We start from the raw sequence: 20,457 nt of genomic DNA, 5'->3' as shown, positions 1-20,457 counted from the left end.
ATGCATCTTTTGATAGTTAGAAAGTTGTGATGATAACCTGTGTGAGTTACACCATCTTAATGATAGAATTCCATCAGAATTATCAGTTGCTGACAATCTGAGAATCATAAGCAAGATATTCTGAATGGAAATAACTTCTACAATTTTTATTTAATTTAACGGGAATTTAAGTGTTTAATTTGTTTGTAGCTACAAAATTCCAGAAGACAGTCATAATTAGCAGTGACTTTGTAACTGGATACAAGCCTCTTGAACCCTGCCTTAGTTCTTTTGTGGTGTAGTGGGGACAACTCTTTAGAAACAGTGGTGTGTAGTGTGTCTTGCTATGGTATGCTTTTTCAATATCTACATTCTATCTAATAGTTGATAGGCAACAATAGTATTTAAGGAAATCTTTCTTTTAAGTCTGGCTAGTTGGGACCCTTTTTTTTTTTTCTTTTTCTTTTTTTTTTTTTTTTTTTTTTTTCAGACAAAGTAGGTCTCATTAAATATGCCAGCTCCTCAAGACTTCTTCCTTTGGATGTGGAGGAATGAGAGGATGGTACTTTAACTCTGATGTCCTCATCACCACAGACAATTCCCTAGGTTATTGATTATCCCTGAATTGAGCACTGCCTTCAAACTGCCTGGGATTTGATTTCTGAAGTGCGGTGGGAAACTGAGACTTTGGGCTGTTCTTTAAAGGACAAGAAAGTAGCTGACTCTTCACATCTGTTTTTCAGAAGAGTCCCATATTACATAAGGAGTGTCACAAGCACAGAGCTGTGTGGAAACTTAAAAGACAGTTTTTAGATCAGGATTCTCCCTCTTGGTTGTCAAGCTGTCAGTGTAAATAATACAAGGAAATTCCTGGTTACTTCAGAGTACTTACTGGCTTATTCAGAAGCACTTTTCTGTGAACTTTTTTTTCATTACATTACAAAAACTCCTGGGTGTAATCTGAAAGTACAGTTGTCAGCAGTTCTTCCTACAGTGTGAGAAACTGTTTTTATGGTGTTCTCATTTACACTGCTCAGGTGGCTCTTTACCCTCTGAAATCTGTGTGACAGAAATATGCCACACATATGTCTGAAAGTAAGCCCATTGTTATTAAAGAAAGGCAATACACAAGGTTTCCAGAAAGACTCCAATAGGCCCTTCAAAAAGACAGCAGAGTTTTGTTTCACTCTGAGCAGTGCTTTATCTGAGGAGTTCTGTGATTTAAATTACTGCTTTTTCTTTTTGTTTGGGTTTTGGTTTTTTGTGGTTTTTTTTTTTTTTTAATAGTACTGTCACAGAATTGCAGAACTGGTGAGGTCAGCTGAAACCTCTGGAGATGGTATAGTCAAGCCATCTTTCTCAGTGTTGGCTACAGCAGGCTGCCCAGGACTGGTTCCACAACCTTACTGTACCACTGCTTCCAGTGTTTGACCATCCTCACAGTAAAAAATGGCTTTTTTGTGTTTCAGTCTGTGCTCATGGTCTCTTGACCTGTCACTGGGCAGTCAATGGACTGAGAAGAAGCAGTCTGTCTCTCTCTTCTGTATCCCTCCCATAACATATTTGTACACACAAATGTAACACCCTCCCTCTGAGCTTTCTCTTCTCCAGGCTGAACTCAGCCTCTCTTTATGTAGGAGATACTCCAGTCCCTTCATGAACTTTGTGGCATTACTCTACTCACTCCAGTATGTCCATGTCTTTCTCTACTGTTAACTTTCTAATGTTCAAGTAGGATAGTACATAAATAGTTGTGACTGATTGCCTGTACAGTGTTTTCAGTATTTGCAGGTGACAGAAGCTTTTAATGAAGCTGCTCTGCTTAATATCTGATCCAGTCCTTAATAGAATTAGCTGTTTTTAATAGCAATAAAAAAATCACACACACTTTTTGGCATCTAACCTTCTTTGTAAACAAGAAAGGGAAACATACGCATTCCAGATTCTTGATTGTTAATACTCCCGTTTTCATTTTCCATTTTTTTTTTGTTAAATCAATCAAGGCGTCCTTTCAGCTAATTTCTCTCACAATGAGACAATTCTGCCCTAGACTGGGAGGAAGATGACCAGCTTAGCAATTATTCCCTACTGATGGATATGTAGACCTTTAAATGAAGATACTTATGTACTACACTTTATGTGCAGCTTTTGATGTCCATTGTAATTTTAGAATAGTTCCGTTCATTTTTATATACTGGATTTCTAAAATGGGGAACTTACCATTTTCTTTGAAGGGCTAAACAGCTGGTTGGCCTTATTTATTTTTGACTGAACTGCTGGTTATAATTGATAAGACACTTAATACTTAGAGCATGTTTTAATGCTGTTGAATTAGCTGCTACAGAGCTTCTCTAATAGTTGGTTAGCTCCTATCTGGCTTGCATGTGAAGCAGGTACTTCAAAAGTAGGATTCAGCATGTATTTCAGATCTGTTTTTCTAGAAATAGGTTCTGTTTTAATACTCCTTTAGTGCACCTAAAACATTCAGGCATCGATTTCTTTTATTAGAATAGTGATTTAACTGCCATGAATTGAAGCCTGTAGGTTCCTCTAAAAATACATAGGTTCAGTTTTAAATGTTCTTTTTTAAAATATGAAACTAAGAAAAACCAACAATCTACATTCATGTGCAAAAAGTTAGAACTTTCAAAATGAATTGAGCAGTACTTTAATTGTCCTTCCACTTACTGATAATTCTGCCTCTGTTGCATTAGTCAGGAATTTCAAGCTAACCCAAATAGAACCTAATGAGCTGAAGCTTTTTACCATAATGCTGTTCCTTGCTCCTATCTAGAAGACAGTGGACTTTAAAAGAACACGTTATATGAAAAATGAATCTAGTTTAGAAGCTTCCAACCATCAGCTCCTTCAGGACCCAAATACTCTGTGCAAAGAGGCCTGAAATTATCATTGCCATGATCTAAATGTGTGTTGGAAGTGAAAGCCCCCTCAAACTCTAGTCTCAAATTAATGCCTTAAAAATATCCTTCAACACGGTCCAGCTCAAGTCTGAGAACAGTGTGTTCAGGACACAATCAATACCCCTAATAGTAACAATAAACAAGAGGACAGTCACTCAGTGCTGTAAATTTCAGTAAACTTCTCTACTAGTCAGCACCTCTTTATGAGTTACTGTTATTTCCATTGATAGAATATTTGGTTTATGCTTTCAGAATTGTTTAGGCTGAACATCAGTTGTACTCTGGACCTATTAAATTTAGTTTCCCATTAGTTCCTTAACTTGGTATGCTCTCTCTTGGAAAGTGAGAATAGAGGAACACTGTATTCAGAAGGATGCAAAAAAGTTTGTTTAATCTGTCTTGGTAACTGTGTGGGGACATGTATGGTATCTTGCATGTTTTGAAACACACAATGTAAAAGCTAGGCCTAACTCCAAAGAGAGAGCTGTTTCTTCTTTCCCTAGTGGCTCATTCATAAAGTACAGATTGATTTCTGAAATGCTGTACTCTGAAAATGCCTATTATGCTCTCCTCTTTGGTTTCTTTGGCCATCAGTCTCTTCCCCTTTGGTGGTTTTTTTTCTATCTTGGAGACTCAGACATGTACATTACTGCACTATTAATCAGCATTTCTCATTTGGGAAGGGATGGAGCATGTTGCCTGTGTATCTTGAGAGTCCATGCCAAGCTGCATGGTTGTTTTGTTCATCTAGAGCCTTGAGAGCATTGCAGCAGTGCATTCTGCCTTGCTCTGCTGCACCCAAACATCTCCAGTTGGACTCACAAGCCAGTTCCAGACCAGGGCAAATTTAGTTCTCCCTGCATCCTTCTAGAAAGACATTATGCCTTGAAGTTCACTTACTTTGTGTTGCTGGGTGCCTCCTGATTTCCCTGTGATCCAGCCAGATCAGTGCTTACCCTCAGGTAGGAAAGCAGACAGGAAGGTGGGAAGAGGGTTGTTGGCAGAAGGGTAAAAGGCCACCAGCTTGGATTGTAGTAAGGGTATTGAGGCAGCAGGAAGACAGTTTGAGGCAGCATTGAAGCAACTACATTTGGAGAGAAGCCTGAGCAACGTGGGTTTAGAAAGAGAGATGTATTAGGTTTTATATTATATATTCTGTGGAGGATTTGGTAGGTATTTGCCTGCTACAAAGAAGGGCCAGAGTATGTGAGCCTATGTTAAAAACAGCAAAGAATTTCAGTACATTTTAGGTGCTTGAACTTTTCATAATTTGACCCTGAAAGTATTTTTTTTTCTATATTATTTGCAAACTTTTATTCCTTCAGGGTTTTAATCATCTGCAATCCCTACCTCTTTTCTTTGCATGAGCCCTGCATTCCAGTACTTGCAGTACTGCAGTTTATCTAGGCATGCTCAAGTTAGCTTGTCCACAGTTCATTTGTATACTGGTAATTAAAAGTTAAAACTTGCTAGGGATTAAGACTGATGCATCTGTAACTGCAGCTTTCACACTCAACATGACAGGGGCTGTGCAGCCTTGTCAAGAAGATGACTCCATTCAGGTGTTGCAGTATGGCCCTGATATCCCAGACCTCTGCCTGCAGTAGATTTTGGGTATTTACAGATCCTGCTCAAAGTGAACTCAGTGGTGATAACAATGTGGCTGTTCACTGGCACCTAATCAAGAAAATGTATTATTTTTACTACCAAAAGTGGTAGTTGTTGAGTTTCTTTAAAACTGGACGTTATGTGTAGTCTGAGAGAAAGGAGAAATTCAATTTTGTTTGTTTGTCACTGAATGGGATGGTTACATTGAAAGTTGCAGGCAATTATTATCTGAAAGGTGCTAGAGTTGTCCAGTGTCAAACTGACATTCTTTGCATGGCTACATGTAGTTTTATTATTAGTGGCTTGCATTTGTACTAACAGATTGGATGAAATTTAAAAACTCACCATGAACAGATCATCTTGTTCTTCAGGTTGAACTCCCACCTCCTGATCTTGGCCCAAGCTCTGCACTAAATCAGACACTTAACTTGCTGCGGGAGGTTCTGGCCTCTCATGATTCATCTGTTGTGCCACTGGATGCCCGTCAAGCTGACTTTGTGCAGGTATAAGGAACTTTGACTGCTCTGAGGAGGAGGGGAGGAAAAAAAAAATATGTGCAAGGCTCAGTACACAAAAGATGAGTGAAACATTAATCTTTTCTGTCTGGTCCCATTTTAGAGCTTTCTACCAATCCCGAGTTTTTAATGCGAATAAGGTGGTGACTAACAAAGTGGATAATTACAGTACAGTATGGAGTGCTACTCTTAACACAGTATCTAAATTCTGTTATCCAATTACTACTCCATTAAGTAAATACACCTTCAAGATTATGCAATTACCAATTATCTAATCTGGGTTATTCTTCCTCCTGCTAGGAGGAATCTGTTCTTCTCAGGTTTTTATACTTTTCCCATCACTGTGGTAGCTGATCACCTGCTGACAAATCCAGTGGAAAACGGCTTTCACAGTTGGAAACTCTCATTTCTCTTTATTCTACTTAGGGAATTAAATACCTTATAAGAGACAGAATGTGCTTAGAAGCCTTGTGTGACATGATTTCCCTCCCCCATCTTTTCTGTGTTTTCTGTTTTAGGTTCTGTCTTGTGTGCTAGATCCATTGTTACAGATGTGTACTATGTCTGCTAGTAATTTGGGCACAGCTGATATGGCAACCTTCATGGTAAATTCACTTTACATGATGAAGACCACTTTGGCTCTCTTTGAATTCACTGACAAACGTCTAGAAATGTTACAGTTTCAGGTAAGCTTTGACAGCAGCAAAAGAAAATTAATTTATTGCTGATTTTTTTGCAGACCATGAGTTGTGATGAGAATTTATCTTTGATTTGGCTTTGGCTCATTTCTCAAAAACAAGGTAATAGGGGTTTCTATCAGACACCATAAGCAAACAGGAGGTATCAGGGCTTGCGGTACACAGCATCTTTTATTTTAACAGACAAAAAAAATACTACAAGATTTGGTTTGGTTTCATTGTAGATGAGTCCATATCAGTAAATATTTTCATAATCCTAATTGTTCTAAACTTTGAGAAAAGGGAAGTTGAAAGCTCAGTCAAATGGCTGACTATATTCCATCATGCAGTTAATAGACCATCATCATTTAGTTCATACCAGAATATAGTGTAGCTTAAGTTCCTACCTTAGTCCTTACCACTTTCCTCATTTGTTTGGTTTCACCTAACATTAACAGAGAGTAGTTCATATGTGGAACCATTTTGAAATGGAAATGTAGTTCATAAGCCATTGACTTGGGAAAGTGTAGGTACTGCCCTGTTCTAGTTTTCCTCCATGAACATCTCTGCATTGTACCTCAGGAGAGTCTTTGGAGCTGGGATCTTGGGAAAAAGTTGTAACTTCGTATATGAAGGCATCAGTAAAGATTTACTGTGAAACATTTTTCACTTTGTACTCCTAATTAGAATATCTAGCACCTTTTTAGCTCTGAAACAGACAACCCCACCAAACTGAGCATTACTGATTTCCATCATCAGAGTTTATTTTTCACAGTTAAATGTGACAATTGATTTATTCCTCAAATAAGCAGTAGAACTGAAGGTTGTACATTTAGTAACATTTACTTTCTTCAAACGTTTTAGAAATACAGAAACGGACTGAAAAATATCTTTAAGATTACACATAAGTAGGTTATTAAAGTGGAGTTAGAATGGCATATTTAATAAGGGAAACATTTTTCATAGAAAGAAAGAACTCTCTAAGACAGTTAAATTTCCAAATTGAAATATTAAGATTTCCCTTATGATTTAAAAAGAAAAGTGCATTTTTCTAAAGAACTTTAGGAAGTAAAATAGTGAATTCTTAAAATACCAGGCATGAAAGTCTTCCATTTTACTGGAGTTTTGTATATTATAGATTTTTTGCTTTTCTTTAGGATTGAAAGAAAAAGAAAAGAAATGTGGGTAGGTATCTGTAAAAATAAGATAGTAATGTATATATACCCAAATACCTTTCAAGGCTATTCAGACTAAAAATGATTGCTTCTGCTGTGAATGAATTTATTGATTAGGTTTCTTTACAAAGTGAAGATTATATTAAGAATGTAAAATACTTCTATGACTTTTTTCATATGAAAGTATAATTAATAGCACTAATTTCATTGTCTATTGTTCTTTCAGTTAGCGTTTTCAAATAAGTGTTTATAGAATTTAAAAGTATTACTGGTTATATTTAGTTTCAATTTTATTTTCCTTGTGAAAGACAATCTCTCCATTATAAAACTGCCATACTATAGTTACATTTTCAGCATGAGTTGGGTGATTTTTATCGCATATTTTCAAAGAATTATCACATGTTCAAAGAACTATGGCAAAATAAAATTACATAGTGATTTTTAAGATTACAGCTTTGGTATTAATTTTTGGTCCTGTTGAATTTAGAAATAGAATAAAACCAGGTTGTTCTGTTAGATGTGAAAGAATTATCAGTATATTTATTATTTTCTTACACTATGGCAGATATGAATGGATAACATAATCATGCTGTATGTATTTGTGTTTTTTTCTTGTTTGTTGATTACTTGCCTTTTCTTACTATTTTTTTCATCTTATTTCTGTTTCTAGACATTTTAACCCCATACCTTACTCTGTTTAATATTCTCATGCCCATTTTATAAATACCTTATTCTTGGCTTTCAGATTGAAGCTCATTTGGATACACTCATAAATGAGCAAGCCTCCTACGTGTTAACCAGAGCTGGTCTAAGTTACATATATAATGCTTTGCAGCAACACAAACCAGAACAGGTAAGCTTATATAATGTACATATTGAGGAGGTATTGCATTCCTGCCACCTAGAAGAATTTTGAGAAGATTTGTGCAAATTAAGCTTCTTCTGAAAGCAAAAACTCAGTAATACCAGTGGATTTTTTTTTTTATTGCAAAGATCAGGACTACAAAGGCACCTCATAAGTACAGGTGCACACTCACACTGTATATACAGCAACCCTGGCAGGTTTGGGATGTAACAGTTCAACAGGCTCCATACACCACAGACATCCTCTGTGTTCTCCAAATAAATGTATAGGTAGTTTAATATGACTCAAAATGTCAGAGTCAGGCTGGCTTTATAGCACAAATACTACGTGTCTGTAACACTTCCATGACATCTAGAACAGTACTGGACCTACAGTGCATGCAGCATTCAGGTGTCTCCCACTGCACACTCCACGTGGAGTGGAGGCACTGCGTGCATTAGAGAGTTACTGCTTTCTTCTCCCATGAAAAATTGGCAGAGGAGTTTAATAGTACTTTGAAATAGTTTCTTCTTTTGTCCTTATTTATTGCTCCAATTATTCTAATGCTAACAGATTCTAAAAAGTGAAAATTTCAGATTTCTTAAAGTGAGCTGAAAACTGGAATTCAGAGCTCATGCTCTTGTTATATGATAGGTGTTAATACACCTCCTCTTCCCTTCATCTGTCCATGTGTCCTTTTGTGATCTTTTGTGAAGTCAGAGAACAGTGTTTTCTGGAGAAAGCAGAACTCTGTTGGAGTGCTGTGTTGTTACTTCAGCCAATAATTTTGCATAAAATGCCCAGATGCAACACTTTTTAATGTTTAAAAATGAATAAATAAATGTATGAATAATCTGATGGGAAACTTAGCTTGGTTTCCTATTCATGAGTCTCCTGATCTAAAACCAATTTCAAATAAACTAGAGTAGATTGTTTAATGGAATTTAGCAATTTTCATTTGTATCTGTCCTGCTGCCTGGCTGCAGAGGTGTTGACATCACAGGATTTGCAAGGGGTTAGGCAGCATGTATACATTGTAATTCCATACCAGCACAGAAGATTTACTGGGAAGCAGGCTTGAGTTCTGCACACCAGTAAAGCTAAGTTGTTTGCTGGAGTTCTAGAATACCACATGGGTGTTGCTGGTTTGCAGTTCAGTTTTCATCTGAGACTGTAGAAAGCTTTTCGGGGTGTTTATGATTTTATAGTGCAGAAGAAAGAAAAGGAATTGAAAGGTCACATTAACTTGGTATTCTGAGTTTTTAGTTTAAAAGAGTGGCAGAGTACAAATGAACTGCTACAGCATTTCAGCATTGACGTGGTGATTCAGTTTCCAAACATTTAAGATTTGGTAGCAAGACCCAATAACAAGTTATGACTGAACTGATTGTAGAATTATTTAATATTTCTTCTCTTTTTCCATCTTTTAATTTTTATTTTCTTTCCATCCCCATTTGACAACTGATTCTTAGGGTCCTCTTTCAAATTTGTCAAGCATGGATTCTGTGTCCCTGAAGGTTGCAATGGTAAGCATTGTACAATTTCATAAAATGATGATGCTGCTGTAACATGACAAAGACTCTTGGCCAGCAATTAAATGAATGACAATGCTATTGATGATGTGATGTAGTGGATATTCATCTAACCAGTCCTAGTCTTTAAGAACAGCTAAACTACATGTCTGGGAATACTTTCTTCATGTGCAGTAATTTGACCACTTGAATACATACATAAATTATCTGAACTAGTGGGAAAAAAATACTAGTTTCTAAGCCTTGAGAAACAGAACTTTGCTTACAACAATGTTATCCCATGAGTCATCTTAAATTGCTAAAAGCAAATACTTAGCTCTAATTAGTTTTAATCACCAAAGGTGTTTTTTTTCCCCTGTATGCTTTGAAATATAGTTCTGCTATCATTTATAATTTTAGTCCTAAGGCTTTGATTTTATGCAAATAGTTCAGCTAAACTCAGAAGCTAGGTGCTAGGCATATGTGACAGTTAAATTTTTTTAGGTTGAAAGCTACAATAGATTTTTTAAAAAATTAGCAGCTGATCTTTTAGAGTGTGTGAAGGCTATTTTGCATACTTATAGCAATATCACTCTTCAGTAGGCAATAATCTATGATCTGTCAGTCTTCTTGCTTAGAGAAGTTTAGTTTTATTCTGAAAATAAAGTTTTATTCTGAAAGCTTAGCTGTAGATAAGACCTGCTCATCCCACAGTACATATACTTCATATACATACTACATACACTTTCTTTGAAAGAATTTAAAAAAAAAAAGTTCTTAAAAATTGTATGTTGAATCCTTACTGATTGTGTCAGTGTGTCCCATTTTCCTCTTGAAGATTTAAATGACTGACTCCTGAGCTGATTGGATGAACAGAGCTCTGACATAGAGGAATCAGTGGTTTACCACTGATCAGTGTGCATGCTTACCAGTATTTCAAAATTTTGCATTCAAAATATCTTCTTTTTGTCATGGCCTTGTAAACCACTAAGGAATTTAAAGACTGCAGCTTTGGGACCATCTCTTTAAAGTATTTAGGTACATAACCTTGTTAGCTATAGAGGTAATTTTTCAATTTAACTTGGATAGGAAGGGAGTGATCCACCTGTTTTATTTTCTTCGTTACTTTGTTTATTATCTGCCTGTGTGAACATCAGCCAGAATGGAAACCAGTGTAGTGAAATCAAACCCATGTAAATCCCATCCATCAGCCTAATCTGTTTGCTTCCCAGGATTTAAACTGTCTGGAAGGAGTACTTGCAGGCAGATTCATTGCCCCCCCAGCTTCACCTGAAAGTTTTCTAGGTTCCAGCCTTTTAAGTTCATATATGCTTATAAGTGCTGTCCTAGTAAAGTACACATCCTTCAGCTAAAGTTCCACTGTTTTCCAAACTGAGGGCACTTAATCCCAGAAAGTTAGTTTTTGAGACCTGTGAGTGATTTCATTAGTCATTTGTGCCCACTTTTTACACGTTATGGATGTTAACAAGTTATAGATGGATATGGATTTTAGGGTTTACCAAATAGAGAAGATAAACCCAGTGTTTGGGAACATTGCCATTGTTAGATGAGAGTTACCTAAGACCTTGTCTGAGTGAGTAATTCTTGAGGATGGTTCTGGGTAGCATGTTCAGTGTTTGGTAATCCTGGAAAGAATTTTTTCACTTACTATCTAATCAGAATTTTCCTTAGTGTAAGGTGTTCAGTATTCCTCATGTTTTCATCTGTGAGAAGGCCTTACTCCATTTTCTCTATAGTCATTTGATAATAGAACTGTTTGGATTGGAAGTGTCATTTGAAGATCATCTAGTGCTGCCTTCTTGCCATGAACAGGGACAACTTCTACATCAGCTTCCTCAGAGCCCCATCCAACCTGACTCTGAACACTTTCAGGGATGTCTGATAAATAGTTGAAGACAGCAGTAATTCATAGTGTTTTCCTCCAGACTACTAAAATCAAAGTACTATAGTTTTTTTCACTATATTATAAGGAGGAGAAGCAAGCATAGAAGCAGTTGGAGGAATCTGAGCAAGGCCCCTTGCTCTTGGCTTTTCCCAACGTAAGTGCTCATTAGATAGATGATTAAGCAGTGACTCTGCCAAAAAGTAAAAAGAAACATGTATAAAGAAATGTGCAACGTGTCTAACCTGGACAGACTAGATTTCTGTCTGGAGGTCACTGTATTCTCTATGCACTGAACAGACTAAGTCTGGCATTCAAAGGTGCCTGCAGACATGCACCAGCTGCATAGGAAACTGTTGGATAATCATGGAAGCTAGATTCTCATTACAAAAGCACAGAATGATCAGGGTTGGAAGGGACCTTTGAGATCACCAAGTCCAACCATACACTCATAGACAAAAAAAAATCAAACCAAACCAAAAAAAGAAAAAAAAACAAAAAACCAAAAAACCAAAGAAAACCCCCCAAACCCTACAGTCTTGGCCACTAGAGCAGGCCCTGAAGTGCCATGTGCACACATTTCTTAAATGCCTCCAGGGATGGTGACTCAACCACCTCCCTGGGCAACCTGTTCCAGTGCCTGACCACTCTTTCAGTAAAGAAATTCTTCCTAATATCTAGTCTAAACCTCTCCTGCTGCAATGCCAGCCCATTACTTGCCTCTCCATCTCTACTTCTCAGTCAGAAACTTAAAAATTTAGTGACATAGGTGCTGAAGGTGGTCATAAGGTTAAGTTCTACCTTAAACATCTGTATAGTGTTTCGGGCACTCTCTTAAAGATATGAAAAAGAATTTATATCAAATTAGAAAGTGCCATTTTAATGTAATCACTTTTTAGAGATGTGGTTTTACCTATTTTCATCTAGCAGCAAAGTTTTAATATGTTTATCTCATTCTTTTCTTTTTCTTCCCCACACCCAGGCTCAGTTTGATCGCTATCTCTCTGCTCCAGATAGTCTGTTAATGTCCCAGCTGAATTTCCTTCTGAGTGCCACTGTGAAGTAAGTACCTTACCTTTGAATTTCTATTATGCCTGCATAATGATAAGAAAGATGAATTTGATTAGGTTTTAGTGAATCATGATGAGAATTCAAGTTATCATCTGTGATCATATCTGCATTGTCCTTCAGGTCACAATTCAGTTTTGTTCTGACTCTCCTCTTTTTGAAGAAGTAGTGAGGAATATGAAATTCTGTAAATTTCTTGAAGTAGTTACTCTTGGTTTAACAAACACCATCAAAATGAATTGCATTCATGGATTTTGAACATGTTCTGCTGTGTCAGCAGTTGCTTGTTAAATTAGATACTTATTGTTTCAGAACTATTTTGTAAGTATTCTAAATGAAATACAGAGTATGTGTACTGCTTGGGATTTCTTGTGTCATCACTGTCCATTTAGGTCTAGGATTTTGAGCTTTGTTGTCTTCTGCTGTAGAGTATTGGCATTCTGTCTCATTGAATATTGTGCTGAGGTTACTTCACAAAAGTGCCACGAATTTCTTTCCAGTTAAACGTGAACCATGTGAAGAAGACATTCTATAGTACTTTAACTCAGAGAATTACATGCTGCACTGATCCAAACTTCTTGACATTATTTTTCACACTTCTGTGAAGAATGGAGGTTACAGAATAAATTTTTGTAATTAAAAATGGCATATTTCAAGGGAAAAATATTTATTGTTGAGACGTTCTGAGAATAAAATATTTCAGTTGGAAGGGACCTAGAGAGATTAGGTAGCCACACTGCCATGTTCTCCTGCTGTATTGCTCAGGTTCTCCTCATTCAAAGACTTCCAGTTTTGTGCCATATACCTGGGGCATGGCTTGGCACTGGGAATGTTGGTGCTTGTTAGTATTTTGCTGGGTCTCTGCCAGGTTTACCATTGGTGCAGCTCAGCCAGCAGAGCTGACCCTCTTGTGAGAGCTGTTCTACTCAGTACATACCAAACAGGGTAGCTTGAGCAGTAAGATCAGTGAAGTATTGCAACTTCTAGGTATCAAGGTATTAAACCTATGGTTTAGCTCTTGATTTGAATTTTTTTTTAATGTAGATCTATTTAAAAATCATAATTAACATTAAATGTATTTTAAAAGCCTCAGTTTTTCACTGATAACACAGTAGAAATTTTTCAGAGATAGACTTTATAATACCATAAGGATTCAGGCACTGTAAAATTACTTTGACTTATTATTAGAAATTATTATTTCTTCTGTCAGATGAACCAAGATAAACTGGGCATTATGCACTTTTAGCTTTATCCCATTGATAAGCTTTTTAAACATCTTTTAGCACAATTTAAGCTGAGTTCATGATCTCTTGCAGCAGCAGGCAGCTGAGATGTGAGAGATGAGCCTGTGTGAGGATGGTTGTTATAGCTGTTACAGCTAAGCTGGCATCCAGGAGTTTATTAGCCTGCTCTAACTCAATGCTCTAGTTCAGGTTCTGGTCTGAATTGGAAAAAGACAAACAAACAAACAAAAACACTCCAAACAAACAAACCCCCCACAAATGTCTGTTAGCCCTTAAGGTTCCAACATGTAGCTTTAAATTAAGGCTAGGTTGGATGAGGCATCCTAGTCTAGTGGCAGGTGTCCCTCCCCATGGCAGGGTTGGTAGTAAGAAGGTCTTTAAGTTATCTTCCCACACCATTCTGTGATTCTGTGGTAAATATAAGCTTTGCAGAGATACATGCTTGTAGAATTAGGGTTTTAATAGCCAAGGTTTTGTGTAGTAAATAAACCATCAAAATGTAAAAGTTTATCACAATTCAAGAAAAGTATTTAAACTATTCTAATTTTAATCTCTGGCTGTAGCAGTTGAAAATTTGAAGTTAGTTTTGGGGATGTTTTATGTCAATTCTGAACGTGTCTTCCCTCAATCATATAATTGATCCAATGTTCCAGTGGTTGAGCTGGATCCAAGAACTGTTTGGTTCTCAAAATCAGACCATGTACTTTTGATAAGAGATAAGTGCGTAATATACTCACTGACAATGTCATTGAAGCTTTACAACTCTGAAGAACAACATTTTCATTTTTCATTTGTGTTGGATCAGAAATACTGAATGCTGGAATTACTATTTATAGAAAGTGCTGCCATTTGTGTTAGTGATAAAATATATCATGTTGTTATGGTAACAAATCTGTACTAATGTAGTGATAAATGACACTGACATTATGTGATGGAACAGCATCATTTGATCATGGTCAATTCTCTGGAATATTTTAATGAATTTTTTCTTTTAGTTTAATATTATTAGGTGCAATGTAATTTTGTGCAAGTTCTGTGTGCAATACTTTCTTAACAGAATGTTATGCTATGGCAGTTTAGTGATCCTGGGCTGTGTTCAGTGACAGCTTTTTTACTGGAAAACTCTGAATATATTTCCCTTACAACAGCATTTCTAAATTTGCTATTATAAAGCCAGTCTGCTTCTCAGGTATGCTAATAATCTAGTGATACTGGCAGCTGAACCTGTATATAGAAAAATTGGACACTTTGAATCAGAATAAAATGCAAGTTTTGTCTCTTTAATTTTCTTTCTCATAGGTTCTGCTTCTTAAAGTTTCCTGAAAAAAGGAGGTTCTTTGCATTTGGTCTTTAAGATTTTTTTTAAGTTGTCCATTCTCAACATCTGGTAAATTCAGCCCTCATTTTAGTAGATGTAGTTTTATTGTCTTTATTCTTTTGCTGCACGTTACAGCAGGGCTGAATCTGGATTCGTGGTTACCTTGGTTTCCTCAGCTTCTCTTGATGTTCCAGTTGCACAGGATTAGCTGTAAAATAGTTGTAACTACTATTTTATGATAGATAAAAATGCATGCACAACTGTAAAAGCATCACCATGGTGATTAAACTGATTCAATAGGCAATGTAAGATTAAAATATTAGTTTGTCTTAAAAGATACCAAGCTTTCTAGTTAAATTTAGCATCCAGTCTGTGCGTTTTTACTCATTTAGATATAGAAAAATAACAGGATACAGACTTAATAGGATTGTTGGTAAAAGAGTGTGCCAAGTTTTAAGTCTCTGACCACTATCAGTTTGAGCTTTTCCTTTTTGGCAGATTATGGAATCAGGTGCTATCAATAGAAAGCAAATAGAATATATTTGCTGGTAGATTAAAAAAAAAAAGTGTATTTACAAAGGACAGTGAGAAGCCAAAGAAGGGAGAATGTCTTAAGATTCATCAGTCTTTTAAAAGATGCACGAGAGTGCAGGTGAAAAAATAATATATGCAAATTGATTCCTTCTATAATTTTTTTCCTGATTGCAGAAATAAAGAAGCTAATTTCTTGCTTATCAGGATAATTTCTGTGAGTGGTATCTATGTACAATACAAAGATATGAAGAAGTCTTCTTTTGTTTTAAAACTTTGAGCTGTTTTCACAGTTGAAATAAAAGAGTTTCTTAATGTAACTGTCACTGATTTTTAATATGTATTTAACATATGTCTAATTCCTTTTATGTATGAAAGTTCTGTTCCCTACAATTTGCAAGTTACATTTTTGTTTTGTTTTTTCAGGGAGCAGATAATAAAGCAGTCAACAGAATTGGTCTGCAGAGCTTACAGTGAGTTATACGCAGCTGTGATGGATCCTTCAAATGAATATAAAGATCCAGAAACCATACTTCACAGATCTCCTCATCAAGTTCAGGCACTCCTTTCATAGTCTTGCTACCTTCAGATTTGTCAGAATCCATAATCCTGTATTTGTTGAGTATTTGCATTGTTATTTTTCTGTTTTGCATTTTGATGTGTAGCTGTATAGTTAAATATGTAGGAATGTGGTTTTGTTTAATCTGCTTGGCAGAAGTGTAGTCTTTCCTGTGTCTTTGAATACCTCCTATAGGCCAGAAAATAGAATGTAGAGTTAAGATTTATTTTAATGTATTCCTCTAATGGAAATGGACCTTGACAATATGCAATCCCTTTGAAAAAGGGAGTAAAGGAAAAAGAAGCTTTTTTCCTTGCTGTACATAATCATTTCAACTCAAGATTGAACCAGTGTCTCGTATGACCTTACCAGTATTTTTATTTACTCCTTTCCCAGTTCTTACCCTCTTTTCTCAGCCTATCATCAGTAAGTTCTGATAACTGATTTTAATACAACTGATATATTTTGACTATCTCAAGTCCCTCGCTTTTACAGCTCATAAATAAATTCAGATTATTAGTGCAGTTTTTAAAAGTCAGTTGATTAAATCTTTAAAGCAAAATCTGTGTTCTTTTTAGGAATTCATTATTGGTTTTGCTAGTTCTGGTGTTTTCTGTAAGAAGAAGAAATAATTGAGCTGCATACATGTCCATAACCTAGTACTCAATGCTTTAAATTATTTGTGTAGGTTTTTTTCACTGGAAGGATTCAGTTTTAGTGCAGTTATTGTTCTGTAGGAGCCCTCATATCAGTTGAAATTTGCTGATCTTTTAAGGCTGGGACCAATAACAATGTAGGTTAGGAAAGTGTTTTGCACAGCGGTATGGCCAATCCTCCTTCACATGTATATATTTATTTCTTGTTGGTTTTTTTACAGACAGAAAAAGTCTTATCTGCTCATGTACAAACTTTTACACAGTTGTTAATCCACCAAGGGATTTTCATGGATTAAATGCTTGCAATGGTGCTCCTAAACCTGATAGTTAAATTCATAGTTTAGTTCACCTGTGGCAGCCACAGGTTCTGGGAATTACGTGGAAGAGCTTGGGTGTGTAGTTGTTCTAGGCTGGTATGTAGAAAGCCAGGAGGGAGGGTTTAACTTCCTTCCTGCTTCAGTGCAAAGCTGAACCTGCTTTGTGTAGAAACCCAAACTATACAAAGAGATTTACAGGTTAGGGGACCTTTGCTTCCAATAAAAGAGGAGAATTGTTCTCTGTTGCACCTCAATTTTCTGTAAATTCCTTAAACATACTCTTCTTTTAGGGAAGCCTCATTACAGAGAAACCTTCAGAAAACAAAGTTAGTAAAAGGAATTTGGGGTTATGTTTTTTGTTTGTTTTTTGTAGGATAACTTAAGCTAACTTTTATTGAAAGCATTTCATTTTTTCATCTCTGTTGTATGTGTGCCATAGAGTTATTACAGTTGCCTGAGCTTACACTCCTACTAGTGTGGCTTATCTGTATACATCAAGGAGGAGATGAGCAATCATTCATATTGAATAACTTACATATTTTATTTTTATCTGTAATAATATTTCCCATATAAAACATATACTTAATGCCACCTGAGTCTGCAGTTCAGTGTATGCTTGCAAAAGAGCAAGAAATAGAGAAGAGCAGCAGCAATACATTTTGGTCTTTTGGAAAAAAGTCCTTGCACAAGAAATACCCAGTGTGCTCAGAAATCAGCTTCCTTGCTAGTACCACAATAAAGGAATAGCTTCTTTTCCAAATGAGAATATTTTTTGGTATTATAGAAAAAGACTTAAAAGTTTAAATATCCCTGGAATTCCAGGATCGGATATAAGTTCTTCTGTAAATATGAATGTTAGATTTATTCTATTTAAAAACTCCTGACCTGTAAGACAAAAATTCTGTAAGCTTTGAAAAGCTCTATGTGAAAATCATGATGTTTTGCTAAGTAAGACACTTTAAGTTACTCAGCTTTTGCATTATCATAGTATGTATTCAGAAGGCTGTTCATTGTTGTTTAATAATGTTAATATTGCTTAATATGCCTATAATTATTATCTAATATGTGAAAATTGCATCACTTGTGAAAGGATTGTAAATTAGCTTGTTATTAGATTAACATACTCATAAGAATGAACTTCTTCCTGAAATTACACTCAACCTCAGTCTCCAATAATCAGTCAGTAGTTTGCATGAGGGTTAGTAAGAAGTTGCTTCCTATCTTTCAGTCCATGCAGAGGCCTATCCATGGTTTCACCTTCTCTTAAAAAATTGCCAAAGCCATAATAGTTGCAACTTATAAAAATTGAAGTCAATCACTAATTTTGATCTGTGCAGTTAAAGTAAATAACAAGGGGTCACAAATGAGTATGAATGTCAATAAAAGCATTTTATTTACGGACTTCTGTCTTCTGTGTTATTTCCTCTTGCTTACCTTCCAACAAGGAGGAAGGAAAGGGTGAGCAGATTTTGACCTTCCTTTTCTAGCTTGGTATTTCTGACCCTTTTATATTACATATTCCCTGGATATCCACACCAGGAACTCTGAAGCTGCAGCCTTTGAATTGCTCAGTTAGATGGGTGACCCATAAGCGTCGCAGTAAATGGAGTCATTCTGGTGTCCATACTGGTTCCCTGTTCAGACCAGTTACTGCAGGTCTGACTGGAGTATCACAGTGCATCAATACTTGCTCACCAGGCTGGGCTGAGCTGGTTAGAAATTCTGACCCTTAAACACTTGGTATGGAGGGACATAGCTTCAAAGAATGAGACCACCGTTCCTTGCTGGGGGAAACTGGGTAGAGAGAGGTAGAATTCTGCCCATAGTAGGAAGTGCTCCTGGCATTTGAATGCTCAGATGACCCAATCCTGAGAACAGATGTGTAAAAGGCCTCTTCTTGCATCACCATCTGATGCAAAGAGAACTTGTCGTGGGAAGTGGGAGAGCTGGGTTCTGGGCCAAAGGAATTTGGAATTGACACCTCCCACCTTCCTGGAGGGCACTCAAGCCCTTGGCTGTTGTGCAGCATGAGATGGGGCAGCTCTGTTTCTTCTCTTTTGAATGTAGCAGCTGTACATAAATCAATGCAAAATACGGGAGGAATGAGAAACATAAAATAAGCAAGGAGGAGTTGGGCCATGTGGCATGTATATGAGGGCTCTCATGAGGACTTCAAGGTCTAGATCTTCCTCTGGATGTTATGTAGGGACCTTATCTTTGACCTCAAATAGATGAGTCCCCGAAACACAATTGGCATCCCAGTACTTTCTTCCCCACACAATATCCAGCAAACAGTGAGCTACAGAACTGAGTTTTGCTTGCACCCAAGGTGGTTCGTCCTCACTGGTTACAGAGCCTCTGTGTTGAGTTCTGTGGGTACAATTTTCTCCTCTCCTATTTCTAATTAGGCACACCACCATGGAAATAAAATATAAAAGTTGTTTTAATTATAGTGAGCCCAGCCACAGTGATTTTATTGTTTTTGTTTTGTTTTCTAGTATGGGAAAAGAGATGCTTAAGGAGGTTTTGCAAGGTGATAATACATTTGTTTTTCAGCATTCTGGAGTCTCCTTCCCTATTCTCTGAGATTTATGACTCGAGCCCTGTATTTCGTCTGTTAATAGACTCAACTGTAATTATTTTTATTAAAGTTTTTGAAATATGTGTTAGAGGAACATACTTTCATAACTGGTAAACTTTTCCATTCCTTAAAAAAAACCCTAGCTGTTCTTTGATCCCTTTGCTTGCCTTGCTGAGTCACTTTGCAGACAACCCAGGGGGTGGGAAGCATATAAAATTTTGAAAACTAATTGAAGGAGTTAGACATATTTCCAAGAGGAAAACACACCCTCCAGAAGCAACAGAGACATGGGTGTGGGTTTGTTTGAAATCTACTGCCACCTGCTTCTGAGGAAAAATATAGAAAAAGAGCCATTTGCTCATGATGAGGGCAGCAGTCCAAAACATCCAGGGTAGGGTTAGATGCCACCAACTGATGTTTCGTTTGAAGAGTTTATGAGAAATTTCAAAGTGCAGATTAGGAGAAACTGGCAGTGGAAGCAAGTAATATGTCATATAACTGAATTCCCTCATGTATTAAATTTACTTCTTAAAAGTTCCAGAATCCAATCCGTGTCTTTTCCCCACCAATCTTAAGAGCTTTGCAAACTAAATTTCAAGACTGAACTGCAACAGTTCTAGCCAGTGGGAAATTCAGAGTAAAATGAGCTGCATTGAGTCAGCCAGTGGCATACAAAGCAACAGTTGAACTCAGAGTCAGTTTGTTTCTTGAAAGAATTTCAAAAAATGAGAAATGAATGCAACTTGAACTTGGATTTTTGTTCTGAAGGGTAAGCGAGGCAATGCCCTCCATACGGCATGGCAGGTGTCCCCAGCCATCCGCTCCATGGTAGGAAGCCAAATGCAGCTTTTCAGAATTTAACTACTGCTTCAGAAGTTTTTAAAAGACATTTTAAAGGTGAGCATGTCCTCCTGTGCTGTACCTGAACAAGGTGTTTGCTGGTCAGCTAGGTTTCAGGGCTGCACCTCCAGTGGGGAAGTTCACTACCCCAATAGTTGTGGTTACCAGATGCTCAAAGGGTAGGTGAACCTCTTCTCACACAAAGGTCCA

General features: G+C 36.7%; 1 protein-coding gene across 2 annotated transcripts in view; it reads left to right on the top strand.

Annotated features, from left to right (window-relative positions):
• The window catches only part of COG6 (component of oligomeric golgi complex 6), a 55,091-nt gene extending 36,866 nt beyond the window's left edge, over positions 1–18,225 (top strand). The window contains exons 14-19 of one of the 2 annotated variants that reach the window (XM_030468145.1): positions 4,880–5,011; positions 5,542–5,709; positions 7,621–7,728; positions 9,192–9,245; positions 12,116–12,195; positions 15,721–18,225. In XM_030468145.1, coding sequence (XP_030324005.1) covers positions 4,880–5,011; positions 5,542–5,709; positions 7,621–7,728; positions 9,192–9,245; positions 12,116–12,195; positions 15,721–15,868 — 690 coding nt within the window. In that variant the 3' untranslated portion in view covers positions 15,869–18,225. The remainder of the gene's footprint in view (positions 1–4,879; positions 5,012–5,541; positions 5,710–7,620; positions 7,729–9,191; positions 9,246–12,115; positions 12,196–15,720) is intronic. The other variant, XM_030468137.1, reaches the window with a different exon arrangement.
• The last annotated feature ends 2,232 nt before the right edge of the window (positions 18,226–20,457 follow it).

Source organism: Calypte anna, chromosome 1, assembly GCF_003957555.1.
Source record: "Calypte anna isolate BGI_N300 chromosome 1, bCalAnn1_v1.p, whole genome shotgun sequence".
NCBI lineage: Eukaryota > Metazoa > Chordata > Aves > Apodiformes > Trochilidae > Calypte > Calypte anna.
Note: the sequence above shows the minus strand (reverse complement) of the source record. Positions and strands in the feature narration are given on the sequence as shown.